Source organism: Tachypleus tridentatus, chromosome 5 (assembly GCF_004210375.1).
Source record: "Tachypleus tridentatus isolate NWPU-2018 chromosome 5, ASM421037v1, whole genome shotgun sequence".
In the NCBI taxonomy this organism is placed as follows: Eukaryota; Metazoa; Arthropoda; class Merostomata; order Xiphosura; family Limulidae; genus Tachypleus; species Tachypleus tridentatus.
Window position 1 is genome coordinate 26,924,393 of NC_134829.1, and position 25,618 is coordinate 26,950,010.

At 30.9% G+C, this 25,618-nt stretch overlaps 1 protein-coding gene across 3 annotated transcripts; it reads left to right on the forward strand.

Annotated features, from left to right (window-relative positions):
• The first annotated feature begins 975 nt into the window (after positions 1-975).
• On the forward strand, positions 976-22,777 carry LOC143250788 (UPF0711 protein C18orf21 homolog). Of its 3 annotated transcripts, none has more exons than XM_076501775.1 (4): positions 976-1,115; positions 16,780-17,020; positions 19,300-19,481; positions 22,334-22,777. In XM_076501775.1, the coding sequence occupies exons 1-4, from the start codon at positions 1,102-1,104 to the stop codon at positions 22,674-22,676; spliced, it is 780 nt and encodes a 259-aa protein (XP_076357890.1). In that variant the 5' UTR covers positions 976-1,101; the 3' UTR covers positions 22,677-22,777. The 3 variants fall into 3 exon arrangements, with proteins under 3 accessions (XP_076357890.1, XP_076357888.1, XP_076357889.1); XM_076501773.1 differs by lacking the exon at positions 976-1,115 and adding an exon at positions 1,246-1,530 and having other exon boundaries at positions 16,765-17,020; XM_076501774.1 differs by lacking the exon at positions 976-1,115 and adding an exon at positions 1,255-1,530.
• The last annotated feature ends 2,841 nt before the right edge of the window (positions 22,778-25,618 follow it).

A 25,618-nucleotide genomic window follows, 5' to 3' on the forward strand; every position in this document is an offset into this window, starting at 1 on the left:
TTCACGATGACTGAATTAATTTTGAGTTTGTATTGGTACAATTCACTTAACCGGAATCTAACTAGTTCTTCGGTGATTATGCGCGAGTTTTTCACAGCTGTGGTTGTATAATATAATGTCTTCGTAAAAATACTAACGTTCGATGTTAATCAGCTGAAGTTAAACGGTTTGTAATGTACGAAACCTATAAACGTTCCCGGTTAAATATTTGAAGTTTTCGATTAGCAAGTATTAATCAAAATTATAGTTTTGAAAGTTTATAGCAGCCCAGCTGTAACAAACAAATAAATATACTGGCGTTTGGTGCTTTTCGTTAGTTACTTTTATAAGATTAAGGGATTCTAGAAATTTCAACTTGCAAAAATATACTGGCATTAACATACACATATACATCACTGATTCTTACACTCGAGGATTTTCTACAACTTTAGTAAATAGGGGTGAATTTCACAATATGGATTTAACATTATAAGTGACATGCATTTCTGAATATATAATTAACTGAAACAAACATCGATATTGAAATAGATATATTATAGTAAATCCGTCACAGATATCACCTGATTTATTATTAAAGGGCACTACAATCGACACTTTTGCCCAGAGTGCAACATCAAAGTAACACTTCCATGGGCGGAATAGGTCAAATCTCCAAACAGTTACAAAATAACGAAGGCTTTTAAAAAAATGAAGTTAAGGAGTTTCTGGATCACGTGCTTTGAGAAAAATGTAAATACTTGTAATAGGCGAATAAAACAATAAAGTAGATAGCGCATAGTATGCCTGCATATCAGATTAGTGCATTGTCCACCTAATCCAGTATATTTAATTTCAACTGTTGAAAACACTGTAATTGCCTCAAGGGGCGGTATGATATGACTTTAATTTTACCAAACTGAGTGTAGTTTGAAGGCAGTTGCTTGTCTTGAAGACAACCAGCTTAAGTGAAAAGAAATGCGAGATTACAATCCGTGAATTTTTTGTATTCAGTCATATATCTATGTATATTTACGTATACTTTTAAACACTAATTTCTTTGTTATGAAGGTTTCTCTTTCAGTTTTATCAAGACTTCTTAGACCTACGTGTTTTTAGCACATCATGAATGGATTTGAGTAATTATATTTGTATATATTTGTTAGTTTTAAGCATTAATATTTGTGTTTTATGTATACTTGTACATCATTTCGTAATTTATTCCTCATCCGTTGATGAAATATAATTCCTTAGTGATTATACTATAAAATACTTGTTTTTAAAAATGCTCAAAGAATAAGAGCAAAATGAACGTGTATGGGAAATATTTTAATAATTTCGTTTAATTTACCATAGTTTTGCTATTCTTGTTACTTTTACAAAATCATCTTGTCAATAGCTCAAATTAAAGTTTACGTATCTAACATTAACAGCTAAGCCTGTAAACAATAAAATGGATGGAGATTCTCGTGTAGTCAAGAAAACTGTTAAGCATCTTTTAAATGCAGGAACTTCTGCTCTTGCATTTTCTCCAGTTATTTCAAGGTTATATTTGTAAGTATAACTTTTTAAAACGCGCTTTATACATCATTATACTTGTTATGTTTTACAAGTATTTGCAAGTTGCACTTAATATGAAACTGAGTTTGAAACAAATAACAAAAGTGAGTGTTTACGAGAAAATTTTAATCATCAATATATTTGAAGCTGTCAGTCTTTAAAGATAACTGATATTATTGTTAAAGTTTTAAAATTAATGACCAGGCTAGTGGTAGTAATACTTAGTAGTATTGCTACTACTACTATTATTATTATTATTAATAAGTACCATTACTAGTAATATGTATTACTTTGAGCACAAAACATTGTGCCTGAAATGTCAGTTATTGAAGGAAGCGTATTGTATATTTCCATGAAATAAGACTTGGACAACAAGAAACCATTAGATCATTTCATTCAAATTTGAAGTTATCTTGAGAAAAGTGAAAAACAAGAACAAAGTAAAAAACGCATGTTTATAATCCCTGCCTGCTTAATTATTTGTAGCTACTTCCCCCCACGTACTTTATTTGGGAATATTTTTTCTTTTGAATTATCGTTTTTTCATCATACAAAAAAAGAGATTAACACAATTGATTCATTTTGCCCTTTTTCTTTTTTTTTGTCATGAAACTTCTGTTTGACATGAACTCTTTAAAAAGAATTAACAGTCATGAAAGAAATGGGTGCACACTTTCTTTAAAAGTGGTCATTTAAAAAAAAGAACCTCCCTCTTCCTCTTTTTGAAAACTGGATACTAGATGTTTTTATTTTACTTGGCCTAAACCCACTATTTACTTCTTAGGAAATCACCGATTCTTCTCTTTTAAACTTTTATAAAATAATGGTCTCTACGACTGATGATGGCAACTCACTGTGTAAGCCAGATATCCCAGTTGAAGAATAAAACTTTATTCATTGGACCGTAACCTGTCTTTTCTGTATTTTAGATTTATGTCCTTTTGTCATGTTCTTTTCATGATACAGTTCAAAGACCCTTATTCTGTAAATCCTTTGGATAATTGTGTAAATTTCAGTAAGATCACCATTTAATTTTCTTTTAATATTTTCAAGAGAAAGTATGTGAGCAGATCTTAACCTATTCATATAAGATAACCTATCTATGGAATCATTCTTCTATTAACTCATTACCAGTTTGAGTGTTAGGGAAATGTGACACTACTTACTGTCAGCAAACAGTAATGTATTTTAGAAATTCATTATAAAAGTCTTTCATACTCATAGTATGAGATGAACTCATTCATTATAATTTAAATTTATATTTGATAATTTTACGTTTTTGTTGTTGTGTTGAAGCATGTTATTTGACTACTGTATATTAAATTTAGTCTTTAAGGGTTTAGAATCTGGATTGGGTAAGTGTGAAAAAAATTTACACATTACCCCTCAGTTAGTTGTATAGTTAAATGGAACATATGTAGTTGGTTGGGGTCATTATGACCCAATGGGGGTCATTGGGGGCAATATTTAAATTATTAAGAAACTGAAACTCTTATAATCCTTTTTGTTAAAATTCTTATTTGTAAGCAAAATAGAATAATGAAATCCTTAGGTTACAGCTTACTATATTAAAATGTATTGCAGTGGCATTAGGTCCTTTCCTAGCCATCTGTATAAAATAAAAGCCAAAATGGTAATATGGAGATGCACATGAAGTAAAACAAATGGTTAAACAGAGAAATGTCAGAAAAGAAGAGACATAGAATAAATATATTTTGATCATAAACTAAAAAGTGCACACAAAAGCAAGTAAACTAAAATCATGGGAAAATAAACTGATCCTGCAAAAAAATTATAATACCTGTAGTCACATTTGGTAAATATGATCACAGCTAAACCTTTACAAAAACCTACAACTATAAGGACTGCAGTGTGAACAGATACACAATTAAGGAAGCTACTGTGGTTGGGGCTAAATAAAGTACCATCTATCACATATTAATTAATTACAGATATTTCTTTAAGTCATAATGACCTCACATGATTATTTGAGTGTTAAAGAAAGATTTAGAGTGTAATTTTTTATGATTAGCTTAAATAATAGTTTGATGTTATTTGAAATTAACTCCTGACACTTTGCATCTTATAATAACTGTAACAAATGGACAACAGGGGACCATTTGGATACTCAAGACTATTTGTATATATGTGTCTTTGACAAAAAGTAAACTCAAACAACCCTTCATAGGAAATTATATATCTCTCTTGAAAGTTATATGTCCTACATATAACTTATAAGTTAATTACAATGTTAGAAAATTAAAACTATCTTAACTTTAGACTACTTTCCTTCCCCATATCTGATTACCTAATAGTAACAATAACTTATGTGTCAGCAGACACTAATTAACAGTTTTTACTGAACAAAAACAAATACTATGTTTTCATATCTATTAAATTGTAAAAGCTTTGGTTGTGGTTGTAGTTAATCTCTGAAAATTAAGCTATCAACATTTCTTTCACGTTTTGCTTGGGAACATCAAACTTTTAATAATATATCTTGGTTATGACATATAGTTAGTTGTGTGCAATTTTTAGTATACAATATATATATATATATATATATATACACACACACAATTGTTTTCTTTTTGTCATACATACAACAGTGCTGACAGTTTGTAAGTGGGTTAAAAATTCAAATATGTGTTTCAGTATAGAGAAGTTTAATATAATTTTAGGTATTTATAGAAAATATGAATATAAGTTTAGTGTCTAGACAAGACACTGGATAGGCCTCAGTTGGAATACTAAGTTTAGTTTTCCCTATCTAAGACGTGATGAGTGACTTATTTTACAGGCTACAGTGGAGATACTACTACAATGAAAAGGTTATTGTATTATGATAGATTAAGATCTTGTAACTTATTTTCTTGTAGGAAAGTAATTTTAAGAGAGGATCTTAATGAAGCTCACAAGATTGTTTGGGAGATCAGTAGGATAAAGTCCTGTGATATATTCTAAAGACAATCAGATTAGAACACACAGTTTTAAGATATGATAGTGACAGGTTAAACTCCAGATAAGACATGTTTATATTTTGACAGGATGATTAGCTTACAGAATGACCTGCCATTGGTTGTATTTGAGGTCAGTATTTTACAAATGTTTTGTTAGTTTCATGAAAGATAAATGGTGGGTTTAAGTTTTTACTTTTTTTCAAAGGTTGTTGTACAAATATGACCTTTTAAAGTAAGTGTACAAATATGAAGTGTTTTTTTTTGTTTGCCTGTGTTGTTCAGAAGATTAGAACTTGAATTTTAGGTGTGATTGTTGTTAAATACCTAAAATCTTAAAGTGACTGGTTGTCAGTAAAATAGCTAATACAAGTCCAAATTTTTGTTGTGTATAAACATGAAAGTTAAGGGTGAAGTGGTGTAACTTGTATAAGACTGGTTCATTTGGAATATTAGAGGTAGTTTTGGTTTCATTGGACTTTCAACAGGAAGGATATAAATGTTTCTGTCAAGACTGTAGCTTTAGACTTTAAGGAAACTTTGATGAATGTGCTTACTGAATAAAAGTCAATGATGTATAGTATTTGTGATTTCATACCACAAGATTTTTTTATGGATTAGTGTGAGAAAGTGATGTTTACTCGAATATATAATGACTAAAAATGAAAAATCATTTTTGTAGTAAGGGTGTAATAATAGATATGTATTATATATATAATCTTTTGACATTTTGGAAGTCGGCAAAATGTAACATAGTATATTTCATTTTATCCTGGCTCATAATAGGAATTGCACAAAACCCTAATAAACTGTTTGTGCAAAAAGTGCCTTAAACAGTAAAGATTCAGGTCAAACAGCATTTTAAAACCATTACTGTTGGTTGGTAAGGCTGTTCACATAAAAATGTGCAAAAAAGTGTTAGATTTACAAGTAAAAGAAAATACACTCGTATTGACCTATTTATAATTCTTATTTTTCTCTTGCCAGTTTACAACAAAATCAGTTTGGTATATTGTAACCAAACCCTTTGTACAATACTAAATAAGGTTCTGTGAAGGTTGTAGGGGTATTGAAAAGTTGATTTGTTTCTTTTATGTCTTATATAAGCTAAAAGATATCAGTTGTAGTGCAAATGATTTTATCAACATCCGTTAAAATTAGCTTTCCTGCAGATATCTGGTGTTCCTTTAAAATTCTTGAGTACAGAGTGAAACATGGATTACCATCAAGCTATAGATGAACAGGTTGCAAAAGTTCTATAGGATCGTACTGTAGGAATAGCAACTGTACAAGTCAACTTCACTAGTACCAGTGGGAATGTAATTCTTCAATGTCAAAGCTATCAGTGATGGGGTTAAAGTTACTTAGAGATATACAAGAAAATTGCTTGGGCCCTTTTCTTTCTTTATGAGCATTGTTTTTGTCTTTGTGCAAGAAGAATACATCTGTGGTTATTGATATAGTACAGTTTTAATGTATAGACTAAACTAACGTATAATTTAAGGACCACGAGGGATCTTTTGGTCCAACTAGGCCATTCAGTCCACTCTACTAAACCCTGAAATAAAAGTACAAACTCAAAGCTAGCCCTTATCAATCAAATATTTATCAAACTTCCCTTAAACTCCCTTAAATTAACTGCATCTACCATATCTGAATGCAACCCATTCCAAAGACCAAGCACTCTGTTAAAAAACAATTGTCTTAACAGAAGATGACTCCTACTCTTAGAAAATTTATATTTGTGACCCATAATCTTAACAGTCTTATCATCTATTCATATCAACATTTGTCCCCTGCTGATACAGTGGCAAGTCTACAGACTTACATTGCCAAAATCAGGAGTTCAATTCTCCTCGGTGGACTCAGCAGATAGCCCGATGTGGCTTTACTATAAGAAGACACTCATATTAACAATATCAATTCCTTTTAGAAATCCTCTTTAACTCTTTTTTTTTTTTCAAGAGAAAACAGTTTTGTAGATCTTAACCTAACCTTGTATGACAACCTTTTCATCACAGGGATTGTTCTGAAAGCCCTAAGAACCATTTCCAACAATTCAATGTCCTTTATAAGATAAGGATCCCAGGATTGAACACAGTATTTCAAATGTGGCCAAACCAATGACTTATGCAATGATGTCATAGCCTCTTTAGACTTGTATTCAATATCTTTATAAAACAGCATTCTTCTCCTTACAGCCAGCAACACAAAGAAGTTTAATATTACCAGCAAACTTAAATAATTTATTGAACATTCCTTTATCTGCATTGTTGATCTAGATTAAAATGAATGAAGGTGTTACTACTGAGTTCTGAGGTGTCCTGCTTGTGACATTAATCCAGTTTAATTGAATTTCATTTATAACAACCTTTTGATTTCTTCCTTTCAGTCAGTTTGCTATCAAATGAGCCAATCTATTCCACATATCTATGGAGAAAACTTTTTAATAAGTTCTTCATGTTACACCATGCCAAGTTCCTTCTGACAATACAGATGCTCGAATATCACACTAATATCTTCATCTACATAAGCAGTAACTTCTTCAAAGAATCAAAAATCAGTAAGGCATTATTTTTATGTGTTTCATAAAATTTTAAACTATGTTAAATGACTTTGCAACTAATCTTTATCAGATTTCAAAGAACATATCTCAATATTAAAGTAAAATTCTTAGTTATATAATTTCTGGAATAATTCTTATCACTTTCCTTGAAAAGAGGAATAACATTAGTCAACTTTTAATCTTTTGACATCTGTCCACTGTTTACGGACTTATGAAAAAGTAATAGTAACTGGTTCTGTATCCAATCCTAGACCTTCTTGAAAATCCGTGGGTAAATATCTGACACATTAAACTTATCAATTTTTCGTTAAGACACATAGAATTAATGTGATCATCTTATTCAGTCTAGTTTCTATCCAAGAACTGTTCAGGATGAAGAATATTACTTACATTTTGATTAGTAAAACTTGAAGAAAAAGTGTAATTTAATAACATAGCTATTCTATAATTTTCAGATACTAGTCTTCTTGTATCATTTCTTAAAGATTCTACTCCCATCTTAACATTTTGCTTGCCCTTAATTTATTTAAAGCCCTTACTAGTAATTTTTACATTTTTGACCAACCTTTTTTCATGTAGATTTTGTGATTTACTAATCTCCCATTTGACCAACTCTCTTGATTTTTTGTAATCCTTTTTAATTTTAAACTTTTTTATATTTATAATACTTTAGTTTTATCTCTTCTTTTCTTTGTAAACCAACCTGGTTTTTTATTTGTAGCTATCTTGTTTATTTATTTTAGGAATGTGCCTATCTTCAATACTTAATTTATTTAAAAAATTTTTTCATTTTCAATCCTGTCATTATTCATTACTTTGTTGTGAATAGTAAATGAAATAAGAGCAAACAGATGATAATGCATTCAGAAGTTGAAAAATATTTAACATATGACTTCATATCAGTGAAGCAGTTTTAGATAATGTTTTATGGTACTTTACAACATAGATGTCAGAAAATGTTACTTGCTTCTATAAAGAACAGATGGGTAATACTTTGCATCAGTGCTAAAGAGTCTGGGCATTGACAAAGCTTTTGAACTCTCTCTCTCTCTCATGAATTTCATAATGTAAATTGTACTAGTCTGTAATGCAATCAACACTAGACTGTACCTCTTTACCAGTATGGAGAGGATACATCCTCCTTGTGTTATAAGCCAAAAACTTATTGTTTTCCTTGACACTGCTGCATGCAGTTCATTTTTTTCTTTCACTAAGAATTATAGAAATTATTATTTTCAGCTTTCAGTAAACATTTAAATTATCTTTCTTAACTTCATTTTCTTATTTTGAACAACAACAACAAAAAGAGCAATTTCAGGGATTTCTTCTAACTTATGAATTCACATTTCCAATGTTTGCAACTTCCTGAGGTCCAGACACTTTTCAACAGAAGTTCTCTTCTACTGTTTTGGTAGTGACTGGGGGATGTTTGAAAGTAAATAATGTTATCATTTTTGAGCATCAACTAGTTGTTTTATTTTCCGTTTCTCATCTCGGGGACTCACAGTCTTCTTCCTCTATAGCTTTTGCTAAGCCTCCCACATCTTTGGACAATTTTTAAAAAACTTCCCACTTCATACCTTTGCATCCAATTTTTTTTACCACGATGAGGATCAGGTAACTCAACCTTCATTTTTTACTACTGTTGTATCTCAGGTATGTGATATACTTCCTCAGATGCTAGTTATTTCTTCTGGTTCATAGACTATGTTGTTGCATTACTTTCCATTGAAGCTGGGTGATTTAGTCAGTTAATATATTGTGTACATCAGTAAGTGTCACATAAACCAATTCATTAAAATTACAACAAAAACATTGAAAACAGAAAAACAAATAATTAAATGGTTTGGCCACATTACAAAGAATGCAACAACCAGCAACACAAGCATGTAATATGAAAGTGAACAGGATTCAAAGCAAGAGATTAACAAATGGCATTAATCACTGAGATTCTAAATAAACACAGCCTTACAGTGACCCTGGCCCCCCCATCCTGTTTTGGAATAACAGCTATATCTCCCTGTCATGGTTAATTACAGATCTAGAATGAAAAAGTTAAGTAAATGGGGCTGTCAGTTAATTCACTAACAAACACCACTACTTACCTGACTTTCCTCTCTTTCTACACAGGTTGATGATATTCATATTGCCACATCTTTCTGATCTCAAGACTTATTCTATAGCTTGTGGTTAGAATTTTTCTTTCCTTTAACTCTCAAATCCTTTGAAATTTTTCTTTCAGCAGTGGAATCATTTTCTTCTCATACTTTATTTCCTCCCATATTTGCTTCTCCTTGTCTTGTGTTTGCTCAGCTTCATTATTATTTTTAGTTTTCTTACTAATGCTCTGCATCATGGTTCCCAACAGCTTTACTGTTCTCCATGCTAACCTTAATTTCTTTTTGAGTAGTAGTTTTGTTTATTTGCCTTTTTAGGATGCTTTACTTTCTGGAGTTGGACTCTGTTAGGCTTTTTTCAGGAAACTGTTCAACACCTTTACTTTGATATGTGATATTTGGTAAGTTTTTAATAATTTGGAAATTCAAGCTGAGACAGCTTATTAACACTTATCACCTCTCAGTTCATGGGAACCCAGTCAGTTTCTCAACATAGAGCCATTGTAGGATCACCCGTATTCTTTTCCTTGCCGTTTTTGAAGCTCTCATCTTTCTCCCTTCCTGAATAACTTTTTTCTTTTTGTCTAATACCAAAACATTTTGAAAACTAAAACATGCCCTAACTGTCAGCCTAATGTTACACTGCACTTCCAATCACCTAATAGGGTTTTAGCACATTTGAGGCCTCATTGGATTTCTCATTTAAATTCTAACAGATTGATGATTGTTGTGTTGGGAAAAAAGGCTTCATAATTTGAATGTAAAATGGAAACTGATGTGAATCTCAGCTGTATCCTGTCTCTTGTATTAAAAAAAAATGTTCACAGAAATAAAACAAGTCAGATATCATTCCATCTGTATGCCTGATTGAGTCTTTTTACAAATGAGAGTTTACACTTTTTTATTTTGGGGGAGAATATTTTTAAAAAGCCATATAATTATGCAAATAGCTGCATGGAGCTCATGAGCCACAGGTCTAGTAGAAAGTGAATTGCTTTTGAAACTGCCTCTTGAATCTGGTCTTTTGGGAGATTGACTCTTCTTCTTTGTGCAGCTGTGGACCTCCTTCAGAGGTTCCTTAGGTCACATAGGTGCTCTTTCAAAGGTTTCCCTGTCTTCTCACTTGCATTCTCCACTTTCTTATTTTCCAATATTCTTTCCACCCCTCTCAGATGCCTTGTATCTTTTGCACTTGGAGAAAGCTGCATCTCTCCTCCAGACATTTTGTTTATTGGTACCTGTCCTCAACCTTATTCTGGTGTTTTATTCTTCTCTGTTTCTATTTTCCAAGAAGACTAGGGATTGACCACCTAAACTAGTTCTGTCCTCTTTGAAGCAATTTATTGTCACCACTTGATTAAAGATGGAAGCCTATCTTAATTTTAGGTAATTATTCTCTATTGAGTTGTGGGTGACCAAGGTTGATGTTCATCTGACCATCCGTTGCTTATTTCCTTTTGTTCACACTGATCATATTTTTCTTTTGGGGCCTTTCTCTTAGGAACGGATTCTACCTCTTGTTACATATAATTTATCTCAGACAAGTCTCTGATTTTTTATGTTCCATATATTAAGCATTACTATTTCAAATAGTCAGAAATTTTAATTTTAACTTAAAAGTTAATTAAATGTCACTGTGTCTTAAATTTGTGATATTTACCAACAAGATTGATACACACAGTTTTCTTTCTTAACACATATATTTTAACATCCAAATAACTTGGCAATTTATAATAATGGTTATAACAAATAACTATTACAAATTTGGTTTACATACAAGAGTTTTCTATCTGGTCTGTTACTGAATATTTTATTGACAGTCCAGGGCCATGATGAGCAAATTAATTCTGAATTGGTATTGTTACACTTCTCTTGACAGGAAATATATCTAGCTCTATCCTTAGTTGGCCTCGTGGTTTATAAGCTCACTTTTTACCAAGAAAGATATCTAATGTCTTTGTAGAAATATTAATGTCTGAAGCTAAACAGTTTATGAAGTTCAAAATCTATAAATGTTCTTGGTCAAATTCTGTAGTTTTTTTATTAATAAGCTTTAAACACAATTACAGCTTACAAGGTTTATTGTATACTGACTGTATTTGACCAACGACATTATACAATCGTCTCTTAGTGTGTCAATTTATAACGTTTTTAGGAGACATTCTCAAAAAAGTTTCACCTAGCAAAAATACTGTCAATTGCTGGTATTACATATACACCTAGTGTTGATTCGTACACTTGAGAATCTTCTACAAATTTAGAGAAAAGGTAGAATTTGTGCAATACATATTTAACAATATAAGTTACATACATTTCTAAATATATATTGAAATGAAACAAACATAGGTATTAAAATAATAATAAATCCATTATACCTTTATGTTTTCAACTGGGTCTTGAGACCTTTTGCATTGAGGATTCATTCATTTGATCTGCATTTTCTCTACAGTATGGACAACTGACTCCTTCTTGCTCCATCCTGGAAGTCATCTTCTGCAGAAGCTTCTCTTCTCTTTTAGGAGTTGTCTTTTTCAATTGGTTGTCAAGATTTTCAAATCAGTCATGACTCCCATTCAATATGTGATTCACTTGAAGGTCTTTCTCAACTTGTTTACTTGGTGGATTTACCCTTTACCTATATGTTTTTTTAAACATAGAGCTTCTGGTTACCAAAGCTGTTGGTAACCATCTGTTGGCAGTCTGTGAGCCTCTACATCTTTCATCTTGGAGGCCCCCTTTTTTTTTGTCAGCTTTGGACATCCATTTTTCATCAGGACATGCCACTGTCCCCTTTCTCCTCTTTTTGATTATTCAGATCTGGATTGTCTTCTTTGCCCTTTGCAACCAATACTATGTTATCTCATTTGTACACTTCCCTTTAGAGACAACCAACATTGTCTTTTTCTGCTGTAAGATTCATGTGGTTCTTTTGATATATCTCTTTCCACTTGAACAAATGGGTCAAGAAACTTATCCAGCTTGTTTATTCTTATCACAAAATCTGCATCAAGTAGGGGACAATTGAAAGTGTTATGCTCATTTTCTCCTACTCAATGTCCACTGTAAGAATGTTTCTACTTGGTTTATTTTCACATTGTTTTATGTCGTTACATTGTTAAAAAGTGCACTTATGAACAGAATTGTTACAAAAACTAAAGACTGTTACTTTTAGGCTGCATAATCTGTTATTGTATTGGTCAAAGAGTGTTTCCCTTCTTGAGATGGATGCAGTTTTTCATTGAATTATGCCCCTCCTCCCTAGGATCCCTCCTTTTTAATTTTTTTTTGTACTCTAGACACTATACCATCTTCTTGACATCAAATTCTGGTCAGCTATTCTGTGAAGAGATGAGAAGTGTGTCCAGAAGTTAAAATCTTTCTCTACTTGAAAAAGTATTTCAGATGTATATTTACCTTCAAAGAACTGCTTATCCTACTAATCCACTTCTGGTCTCAGAAACACAAGCTTTTGGTTCATAGAAACTGCTCATGGAGAGTACAGTGCAAGTGAGTTATGTCACCCTCCTGTTGATAGAAGGTTATTATGTTGTGTCACTTAGCAATTCAGTTTAATGTAGTACATTGTGGAGGTGTGAATTATATGTTCTCAAATGCAATTTGAGGAAAGTAAAATATTAACATATTTATGTTCAGTATTAATTTATTTTCATTTTTCGTACAAGCACAAAAACTTAAAAAGAAATGTTAATTTTTGTAGAAATTACAACTGCATACAATTTATAGTGACTGTCAGATCTGTATAAAAGCTGTAGATGAAAATACTATACTGTAAACATGGAAATTAATTTTTAAACTACAGGGTATTTCACCTACTTTAAAACACACCATAACAGTTATGAAATATCTTAACATACAAAAAAGGTGTAAAATTTGCACTATGTTATTATTTTACTGCTGTATATTTAATAGTACTATAATGTTATTGATGTAGGGGAATTATTATCTCAAATAAGCACTGTTCATGTACAATGGTGGGAAAAGTTCTGTATGTATTGACAGTGTGTTACTTTTACCATATACAGGATCACAAAACATCAAGATCTGTTTTGCTGTATGCAATTCTATGCTACCTTAGATAAGCATGAAGGAAGGACCTCTTATGACTTGCTAGAAAACTATTGAGAAAGGTGTCAGAATAAAAAGCTGTGTGATTAACTTAATTAATCAAAATTGCAATTTAAAGTGAATGATGTCTGGAAAATAATTAAAACTAGTGCTTCCAGTTATTACTCTTTTTTGACTATTCCATGTAACCATGGTGGTTTACCACTGTTGTTTCTGGTTATTTCAAAGCAGTTAAGGCTTATCATTTAGTGTAACAATTGAAGAATGTAATCAACCAATCAAGTGAATGTTACTAATTATTATTATTTTCAATTATTCAGGCTATCAAATTTCATGAGAATAATTAATTAGTTGTGTGTAGTCAGTTAATCAGCCTAACAGTTAATTGCTTATCAAATTTCACTAATTGTCCAGCTTTAACATACATATATTTCAGTAAGGTAAGACGTAATCTAAAGGTAAGACTTTGATCACATGAGTGTTAGATTTGAAGGAGTCTAAAGATAGCCTGCTCTAATGATACCTTGTTCATAGTGTATGGGCTGTGGAGGTGGGCATCTATAATGATATCTTGTTTAAAATGTATGAGTTATGAAGATGGGTGAAGGGGTTGATCTTGCTTTCTGTGGAACTTGACAGAACTAAAAATTGATGGAAGTTATTCAGAATTATTTGTTATTATTTACCAACATCTAGAATAGTTGTATTGATGGTGATATGTGTGCTTATTGTTAGCTCAAACATATTTAAACTTTAATGTGTAATCTGATGAGAAGGATTACAGTGGGCTTCTTTTTGTTGATTGTATTCATAGTGAAAGAATAGTTTGAAGAACTAGAGTATGAGACATAACTTTTTGCAGTTGGATATGTGCCCTGTCATAAAGTGCAACAAACCATGTGAAATTTATTGTTTGTCATTTCTATTGACTTAGTGTTAAAATGTGTCAGTTTTCATATGTTGTACAGAGACACTGTTAAAGGACGCATTATTCAGAAACAGAATTGCTATGAAAACTAAGGGCTATTACTTTAAGATTAATAGCTAAGCCAAAAGTTAAGAAATTGTCTGAATGATAAATGATCTGCCATCTGCTATTTTAGTTATAATTACATTAGTCTATCTTTTACTTAGTAAATATTCTCTGCTTCCTCTATTTTGTATTTAAATTTAATGTTAGTTTGACCTTAAACACCTCCTAAAGGTATAATGCAAAATCCTTAAAATATATGACTCTTTGTATATTTTATAATATGAAAATAAGTAGGTATGGTTCCTTTAATTATTACTGTTGGAACATGGTAACCAGACATCTTAGTTTTATCAGGACAGTCCCATTTTTTTGGTAGTTTGTTCTATTGTATAGAGAAAAGTTTTATGACGGATTATATGAATTATTTATTTCAACTTATTTATTATACATGTGGGAGACACATAAAAGCTAATGAAAGCATAAAAAGATATTGGCTGAAAACTGCATCCTTTCTAAAATCAGTCTTATCAGAGATATTAGGTGGTTAGTGCCTATTTAGGACATGGACCAGCATTAAGAGAACTAGAAAAAAACACTGCCCTAAGGGCAGCTGTTTGTACTAGTAATTACTAATTGTAGTATTAACACCTCATTAAAAACTAATGAAAGGTAAACATCTTTCAGAAGAAAAAAATTCTTGGAAGTACTGCATTGGAAACGTGTGTGGATTGTGCTCTTAAATCATATGTAACTTATTACATCAAAATGGTTCAATGTAGAGAGCTCAAAATTTTCATATATTTCATTAATGTAATCTGTAGTGTTTTTGTATATTGAAAGTGGTACCATTTATTGAAAAAAAATAATAGTTTTAAGAACTCAAGTTTCTCGGTACTTATTTAAAATTTGAATCAAAAAGATATAATCAAACCCTCATGTACAGTCCTAGTGGGTGTAATGTTACTGTTGTGAGGAGTGTACTTTTAATTAGAATTGTGTTCTAATATAAAAGCATGCTTGTTGCATATACTGTAGTTAGTTTTCTGATTGTTTGAATTTTGAATACCCAAAGTGGTAATTTTTTTTATTTTGGATGTTTGTTTGTGGTGCCATTCAGTAGATGGTACAGGAGTTATAGTTACATAGATACTGACATGCACAATGTGCACATTTTAGTAAGATTCTTTAGCCATACAGAATTTTTAGAATAATTTTTGTCATTGAGACTATAATAGATTTGGGACCATGTTGCCAATAGATGTAATACTAGTCATAAACCTCAAGCTCCATTAGTTTCATTTAAAAATTCCTTGGCCCATAAGTTATTTATGGAAATGAAACAAGATGATTTTGTGTTAGTAAAGAGTCAATTAATTAGTACATTTCAAACACAGTTGTGCTGAGTATTAATGGTGCTTTTATTTTGTTTTGTTTGTCATTAAGTTTATAGAGATATTATAAAGTCATTGCCTATGTAAGATCATAAAATTATAGTAGAAGTCATTGTAAAGAAACTCAATAACTGTTGGTTTTATATGGTAGACATTCTTTTCTCGGGCATGACAGATATAGGACTTACACTCTTGAGTTTTATCATATCTTATTTAAATGCACTTACCAAATATAATGAGTTATATTGAAAAAATTAAAATAAGACTTTTAGGACAGAAGTAATGGCAGAAGTTTTAAAATAATTCCTTTTGTTGAGGCATGGATTGTATATTTTTTCCACTTGATAATAAGGTCTCGCAAACGTACGTGTGATGATTATGTGACGTCAAATAAATTATGTTTGTTTAGTTATAGTACAGTTGCGTATGGTATTTAATGTTTTTCCTTGTTCGTCTAATGATTTTTCAGCTTGAAATTGTCACATTCAGTGATTTCTGTTGATACTTTATAATTGGAAGTCTGAGGCTGTTTTACACAATATTTGTTGGCTTTTGATATCGGAAATAAGAATCCCCCTTCTTTCAAACACTCTGCACAACAACCTGTAAATATTGCATTGCTTACAGTTGGTAGTGTATTTCCTTAAAATCAGAAATGCCAACTGAAAGGTTTTTGCTTCTTATAGTAAAGATGACAGAAACTATGTAACAAATAAATAATGCTAGAAAAAAAAACATTTTTTATAAATGCATTACTCTTGTCACAGCATCTAAAAGCAGAAGATCTAGAGCTATGCAAATCAAGTGCTTATTAGTAATATTGGGCCCTAGGTTACTGATAGTTACAGGTTTGGGTATGTGGAGTGTAAGAAAGGAAGGTTGATAAAACATGTATATGTACGTATACAATCTACATTAATATTATTATGTACGTAGTACAGCTTTATTATTGTTTTGGTATGTTTGATTTCTCAATTTTTTTATTTCTTCTACCAAGGTAATCACATTTTAAGGATGTGGAATATGAGGTATATTAAATCAGTAATTTATTAATTTGTAATAATCATATACTAAAATGAAAATTTATTAAGTTGTGATTTAATGTTTACCTTGTATATTTTGTACAGTAATTATGTAGTATCTTTTTGTTTAGTTATAAATTTCAAGAGCTTTTAAATAAAGAAGAGAAGAAACAGCAAATAAAAAATGAACACATTTGTCCACACTGTGGATCAGTTTGGTTTCCTGGAAGTCATGTGGTCAGAATCAAACCTCGTCCCAAGTTGACAAAACATCTTCGGAAGCTTTTGAAAAAAGACAGAGATAATCCTGAAAGCATTAAATTAAAAGACAGAAGACACCTTGACTCTTTCAGAAAGAGCACAAACAAAATAGTAAGTCTTGCATATTTCTCATTGTTTCGTATTGTCGGCTTATTAAACAAATTATGTTACATGAAATTTCTGCAAGGATCTTTATTTATCTGGTACTCAATTTTCTTGGGGCTGTTTTTCACATGTAGGACATCGATCAACACCTTTCTATAGTGGATTATAGCTTAATTAATGTATATATTAAATGACTGTGTTCTGAAATACACAAATAATCTGTTAGGAGAGGCTGTTTCTACAGAAGTACCTTGCTAGATTAGATGAATATTATGAAAATGGAAGCTGAAATGTAATATTATTTATTTAAACCACTTTTATGTGTATGTGTTACTTCATTCTTATTCTGTGCTCAGATTATAACCCTTCAAAAATGATGGGAAACCACTGTTGAATTTTAACCAAAATTTTAGTATTTAATTAAGACAACTTTGTCTGTACGTCCAAAATCAACCTACTCTTCACTTAGTTCTTCAAAATAATTCTTTAATCACCCCATTTTTAGTAGAAACTACACAGAAAAATGATATATCAGAAACAAACGTGTGCATTCTGAAAGTTACTTTAAATAGCACTTTAGAGCCTTTTCACTGTATTCTAAGTCAAGAAGTACAGGGTGTTCAGAAAGTTGCTGTGCACTTATATATTTATCAACAGACTTGTTTCAATACAGAATACAGGAGGTAAATATGAGTGACAATTATAAATAATGTTGGCATCAATACAGGCTTGGATCATTTTGTTTCTAAACACCGCTATCAGTTGCTGGCTTGAAATAGACTGAATAGACATATGATTACAAAACTGCATCATGTGTAGAAAACAATGTGCAGACGATCTGACACAAATTTTCTTCTCTTTTCAACTGTACAAAGGATAAAAGATATTTTGTAGTAATAAACATTTATTGTTCTTTATGTTTTAAAACCAAGTAGGTATAATATATGTGTTAAAATACCAAATGAACATTTATTAATATTAATTGATAGGGTTTGACCTTTTGATTCCAAAACTGTAATGAAAACTCTTAATTAATTAAGAGATGACAGAACTCTGAGCTAAAGGTTTGTACTTTAAAAAACAAAAGCAAAAAAAAAACACTCAAAGCCATTCTGTGAGCTGCTATAACACTGCTAATAAATAATAAAAATAAACCTTTTGAAGAAATCAGCATGAATATTGAGCATTATAGTTGACCTGAGAACAATCATGTGATAGTTTTTGAGCATTATAAAAATATGAGCATGACAAAGGAAATAAACCTGTTATACTTTTTGATTAAATATATCACATTAGTTGATATTTTTATGCATTTTGAATTCTTAAGCTGCAGGAATGTTGTACGTAACAGCATCAGTTGATGGTAGTTGCCACTTAAGGGTTAATGTAATAAAAGACATTTAAAAACATTGATTATCATTTTGTCATTCAGAAACTATCTGTGCTATGGTACACCTGGATATTTTTGAAAACTATTTTATCATAATATCCTGATTATAAAATAGAAAAAGTTTAGAATAATTTTTTTGGTACACATTGCATTTCTCAAAAGTCCTCCTGAAAATGGGATCTTTATTTTAACTTTATGCTAGGAACTTCATGATGTAAGACGATACATGTGCTAATGATATTAGTTTGCTTTAAATATAAATTTGACCCAGTATGGCCAGGTGGTTAAGGCACTCGACCCATAATCTGAGGGTTCTGGGTTCGAATCCCTGTTGCACCAAACATGCTTATCCTTTCAGCCATGGGAGTATTATGATGTGACGGTCAATTCCACTATTTGTTGGTAAAAGAGTAGCCCAAGAGTTGGTGGTGGGTGATGATGACAAGTTGCCTTCCCTCTAGTCTTACACTGCTAAATTAGGGATGGCTAGCACAGACAGCCCTTGTGAAGCTTTGCGCGAAATTCAAACCAAACCAAATATGAATCTGTAGGAATTTGCAGCATTTACTAGCATGCTTTCTTGAATACAAAATATTTTAATATATAAAAGTTGTTTAAAATGCTCACTGAGCTGTTTCACATTAAATCAGTTTTGTTTAGCACTTGAAATTTATTTTGATTAAATTCTTGTTTAATTGCCTTTTAAATTTAGTTCCTTATCAAACACTTTGTTTTGCATCAAGTTTACTATGCATTTTTTATTCTAAAACTGTACTTCTGTGCTTTACCTAATTGTGACTAAAGCAATTACAAGACCAGTTCTGTTTGTCTACAAACATTTTTAAAAATGTTAACCAGTGATTGTGGTATTTTTTTATGGTATCATCATTAACAGGTTGTTCATTGTTTGAGTTGTAAGAAAACAACTAGTAGGAATGGTGGACGAAAACCTGTTATCCCACAACATTTTCTTGAACGAAGACAAATTTGTTCTACACCACATTTAAAAAAGTCTAAACGAAAACGGAAAGATATCAATGCTGGACTGAACCTTTCATCACTTTCTCCTTATGAAAGGTAAAAAAAAATTTTACATATGTTACTTTCTAATTCTTATACGTATCTTTTCAGCTATTGAAAAAAATCTGTAAACAAACTCGTTGGTAAATTTTAAGGTTGACGTGAAATTTTAAAGGTTTTTTTTTTCACTAACAACTGTAATATCCACTAACTTACTATCTGAATTCTACAGCATAGTATTTGACAAAATTTGGCATGATTCTGAGATGGTGGTCAGAATAAAGTTTATCAGAAATTTAAAAAGAACATCTGTCTACATTTCTCTTCACACAATCAACTCTTTGGGGAACTATGATGACTAGATAGTATTTTGTGATTCTGTGAAACAGAGCAGTAGTTATTTTTAGGGGCCAGTATGACCTCTTTCTCCTCATCTTCAAATATTTAATTGTCAGATTTCAAGTTCACTGGTTTGTCTTTCAGTACCATTAACAAAGTTGTATTGTGCACTTTGTAGACACAGTTAAGCCATAAGAATGACTGTTGGAAGTGAGTGATATTGACTGGTTACTGTCCCTTTATCCTGTACCTTCAGAATTAAGAACAACTAATACAGATAATGAATAACAGATAAACACCAACTATTAAGACAGGGTTAGATTCTGAAAGTCGTGAACACAACAGTTTTGTATCAAAAGAAACTATCAGAATACTTGTGTATTCCTAAAATAAATCAGAATATTTTCATTATATTTCTGACTTATATTAATATATGGACATTTCTTCATTTCTAATTTTCAACTAATAGTGAAAAATTAACATCGTAAGAGTAAGAATATTATCATCATTGGGTAAAGTGCTACAAACCATAAACTGTAAACTAATGTTCTGTTGTACAATATGAAATAATTTCACATGCTTTAAGAGTTTTAAAATCAAGAAATCATACATGTGTCAGTAACCATTTCATAGGACCTCATCTCTCACAAGGTGAGCATCAGCTGAACCCAGTAATTAATCAGTGGATGTACAATGAAATAGTATGCATTGTAATACCAATACTGATTGACTCAAAAGCAACCAGATGTTTAAGAGAATTAAAAAAGATACATACATATTACAACTGGAATATCTGTATTATTACCAGTAATAACATTATTCTTAGCCTGAGGAGTTAAAAAAAGTGTTGATATTACAGCACCATAGGTACAGTGACCTGTTCTTGTTTATTTATTTGTTATTTAATAGTAAGAAATATATACAATTCATTCTGGGTTATATAGAGGAGCTTGGATTACTGTCTAGTATCGAAACACTTCCTCTAGGCTTAGGTTTAGGCCTATGAGCAATGTATCCTTTGACCTAGAGATGTAGGGTGAAACTTTGAGACTTATTTTGGGGAAAAAGTAACATCTTTGATGCCAGGAAATACAGTAATTTTCTCTACATTGTTGATTGTCAAACTCACCAATTTATATTTCTCAATTAAAATTTGTTTTAATTACAGGGAGAATGAAAATAAATTCCACAAATGCCAAAGTGTTTGTTTTTTATTATTAAGAAAAGGTGAAACACAAGCTGTTTATCTAGTAAGAAGTGTTTCTGTCTGTACTACCTTGTTGGACAAGATTTGTACTGGCTTGCTAAAATGCTTCTGTTAAATTGTCTTTATCAAGAAATTTTAAAATGTAGTCAAATGAAAAAAAACTTTTCATTATTTTAAGGCATGTTTTTCAAAATTCAACATTGTATATGATGAGGTAGTTGAATCTTTTTTTTCAAACTCAAATACATAATTAGTCTGAATTGTTGATGTTGAAGTAAATTGTGTGACCAATTTGTCAAGAACTAACACACCATGTTACAGTGAAATATTTTAGGTTAGACCTAATTTTACTTGCATATTTATTCTCTTAACTGGAACTCTTCTGAATAATATCATATTTGGACAGATAACAACGAAAGCTCATGTTTGTGTGTGTTTTCTTTTGTAAACTTCATTTGTGAGCATGTAACTGCATCATGATGTAACTATGTTCTGACCAGTTTTAAAATAATGTAGCTGCATTTCCTAAACATAAAATTCCAGTGTCTGTCAGCAGTCTAAGACTCTTCAAGTAAGGAATAAACATAACATGGCTGAATAAGTACCTTAGTGAGATTGGCTGTGGGAAGGCAGCATTGCTTTATTATGCAAGTTAGTCAAACTAGCATTACATTGGTTATCAGTCTGCAAGTGGGGCAGGTTGTTATCCCCTTACAGTATTTTGAGTTGTAGCACATGAACTGTTTATCCAATGCAAAGTCATCATCTACTATGAATAGTGTTAAATATCACTTTTCCATAGTGTTAGCTTTACATTTTTTTCTACAAACTTTTCGATTTGTTAAACCATCAATCATGACATTGAAGAAGTAACATTAAAATTATTTCAAAACTGAAAGCATTTGTTTTATGCATATCTAATTAAACTTCATCTCTGGGAAGTCCATCTGATTTATTCTATTAAACTTGGTTCAGTCAGTTACTCAGTAAGTTTGCACTAGACAGACAAATCAAAATTTGTGGCAGGAAATTAGGCTTAATATCTTTCAAGCCTCAAAGAATATAAAGCCTAAAAGACAATCCAGGGTGCTCAGAAACTAAGTTTCTGTTTACCTAATGGATAGACAGGTGAAAACTCAGCTATTATATGTAGTGGTATGGTATTCAATCAGTAATTTATCAAAGTATGATCGGAGTATTTGGAATGAATCGAGATAGTGAGATATTTGTTTTATTCAAAAACTTTTTCTTCTTTTAGATAAATAACTTTAATTAAATAAATGATGAATTATAGTGTAATATGAATTTTCTCTATTTAATGTTTCAACCCTGAATAACATGTAATTATTTATTTTTTATCTAGAAAATCAACACTACTGACACCTGATGGCCAAATATCATCGTTTTTGTCTAGTTCTATTCTTTCAGTTGATAACTCTCCATCTACAAAATTATCCAGACCAAGTATATCTTCTAGTGAAACTTCACATGTCAGTTTATCAACACCAAAAAGTGACACAGACTCTCAAACCAGGACATGGTCCTCATTCTCAAATTCAAGCCCATCACCTGTGAAAAGTCCCTCTTTGTCATTAAAGAAAAATAAAAATAAGCATTTGCTTCTACAAAAGGTTCTTGAAAGAGAACGTAGAAAGACAGAAAGTAAAGGGAACTTAAGTAATTTTTTAGCATCTTTGCATTACTAATGATAATAATAGATGGGAAAAATAAAACGCAGGAGAATCTGTTTTGTGCTGTATGTCAAAAACACTGAAGACAAATAAAGCTAAGTGACATTCATATATAATCAGGAGTGACTTGAGATTATTGTAATATCAGTTTGTATGAAGTAGCTGAAAATAATGGAAACAGAAGTGATCTGAAGTATTTGACTCGCATGCTTACTTTCAAATCTCTGTTGACACTGAATTTGCCTGAGTTTTTGCCATTCTAAGTATGGTATTTGTTTTTACTTTAAAAGCATCCTTGAGTCACATTTGTTTGTTTAAATCTATTACAGAGAACTGTATATTTTTTATTTTCTCATTTAAAGTTAAAATACAACTAACAAGACTTTCCAAGCTATTAATTGTTAAAAAAAACACCAAAATGTTAACTAAGTGAAAACAATTGCTTGAAAATAGTGTTCAAAAGGCAGGTTTTATATGAATGAAACATTGGTTCAAAATAATCAATGTTGAATTATCAGGTTTTACAAGTGCTTTTAATGCTGTACTCTTCTCTACTGAAATATAACTAAGTTTTCTTTACTGGTGTCAGGTGACACACAGTAGTGTTACATGTTTGATTAAGTTTCAGCTCTTCCGTACAGTTAGATCCATTTCAAGAACCACTGTCCACATTCCTACTTCTTACAACAAACATTGATTATATAATTTAGAGCAATTTTTTCATTGCTATTTCATGTTCTAATTTACCATAGGAGATAAGAGGACAGGCATCAATATTGCCCTTATTTACTATTTATACATTTAGTAAGCTTAATGGATGGAAGGCTCATTTAAGTAACTATTTCTTTTTAACAGTTTAATTCAACAAGTGAGTTGAAATAAAGTGATGAATTAGGCATCTCACATCTTAATTCTTTTGTAAGTTGATTTATGAAATGTTAGTAAGTATTTGAAGGAAAATATGCATATTTAACTAAAGAGTGCTAAGAACAGTTTCAATCTTTTCCCTCAGTTTATGCAGAACCTATAAAGAACAATATCCAGAGAGATAATATGGATAATAGAGTTACAGGAAAAACTAAAAATCCTCAAATCTTACTAATTTTTTGTTGTGTACAATAATAAGTTAATTATTGTAGACTCCCAAAATTACATAAATTACCATAAAATTCCAAAGTAATAGCAGGAGGCAAAAAAGCTACTATTAAGAAATATCAATTCTGATTAGTAAATGTCCCAAATATGCTAAATACCACATCATAAAATATTCTGAAATTATTAAAAAATAAATAGTATTAATTCATAGTTATCATTAATAAATCTAATGATGTAAAGAGAAAATTAAAGATTTTATGACAAAAAAACAAAACACAATTTTAGTAATCTGTATTTCAGTATTCTTAAGGATAAAGGTAGCAGCATATCCAAATCCTTTAACAATTGTAGTAAACCAGTGATTTGTACCAGTAAATGTAAATATTTTTATCATAAAAGATAATAGCATCACTATTTCTGTAGAATTTGGCAAATATATTTTCTATCCAATATAAAGAATACTTGTGAAGGGTAGCCTCTTAAATGTCAATTATTTGTTTTTAATTTGAGTTTGGATATTATTGGACAGTGGATGGACATAGCTTAGTGGTTAGCATTTTGGATTGTAAAACTGATGGTTTGTGGTTTGCATATTAATTTGTTTTTATTTGAGTTTGAACACTGTTGGACAGTAAGCAGGTATAGCCTAGTGGTCAGCATGCTGGGTAGTGAAACTGAGGGTCCATTGTATTGTTTTGCACTTTGGTGTTGTAGAAGCATTTCAACAGTGATGGCTAAATCCAACTTTTTGATGAGAGTAAATCAAGAGTTAGCGGTGGATGCTGTTGACTAGCTCCCCTCTGGTCTTATCATTTGAAAACTAGGGACAGATATTGCAGATAGCTCTTGTATAGCTTTGCACAGATGGCTGAAACAAACTCTCAAATTTGTTTATTCATTATCAAAACTTACTTTGGAAAAAAGGGTTTTTCACTACAAATAATGAACACAACTTGGACATAGATGTAAATGGCATTTTCAATTCCAGAATTTTTAACAAAATGTAGCTTCAGTTTTGAAGCTACAAGTTTTTCTTTATAAAGACATTTATAATTTGTAATTTGTCCAGCATTACAAGACATATCAAATTGTCACTTTTTACAAGTGGGGTTTATCCTCTCTTGTTTATTAATTTCTGTGAGTAAATCAGCACATTACAACTTGATACTGCTTATGTGATTAGATCGTTTTTAAATATTTCACACTACCTCTTCTGTTTTTATTTTCCCTTTTTTTCTAATTTTCCCTTTTTAACCCTAATTTGCAACTTAATCAGGTCTAGATTGATATTATGTCTGAAATATTTTCTACTTAACTAATATGTTAAAAAGACAAAGTTAGGGTTTAACCAGATTTTCTATGACGATAGCTTTGATGACATCATTTTTTTTATTTTCCCATTTTGTGTTTTGTTTATGGTCTGTATAGTTTATTTCATTAAATCATTTTGGTTATAACTTGAGATAAAAATGTAATTATCGTTACATATGAAAATTCTTTGTACTGCCATAAATTTCCTGTTTTGGCTCAACCACAATATTACTGGGATTAGGAAGAGTGCACTCGACAAGTGATTCATTGAACTCTTAATAACTATAGGTGTATTGATTTATAACTATTTTTAAAAGAGTTATTATACAGGTTTGTCTTCATTACTGTGTGGGTTAGTTTTAGTTTGTTTTAATTTGGTATGTGTAGTTAGCATACAAAATCTTGTGATGTCTTGTAGTTTTAAAACAGTACCTTTCAACTGAGCATATGATACCTTATTGAAAAATGAAAGCTCTTACTATTGAATGTTAAGGCTTTCTTTGTTTTGTAAGTTGTAAGAACACAAGCATAAGTACTATTTGTGATTACTG

What these genes read in the sequence shown, in the direction of transcription:
- LOC143250788 (XM_076501773.1), top strand. Translation starts at nt 1,430, where the DNA reads ATGGATGGAGATTCTCGTGTAGTCAAGAAAACTGTTAAGCATCTTTTA. An exon ending in GTTATTTCAAGGTTATATTT is followed by an intron (nt 1,531 to 16,764) that starts GTAAGTATAACT and finishes GTAATTATGTAG; the next exon opens with TATCTTTTTGTTTAGTTATA. An exon ending in TCACTTTCTCCTTATGAAAG is followed by an intron (nt 19,482 to 22,333) that starts GTAAAAAAAAAT and finishes TTTTTTATCTAG; the next exon opens with AAAATCAACACTACTGACAC.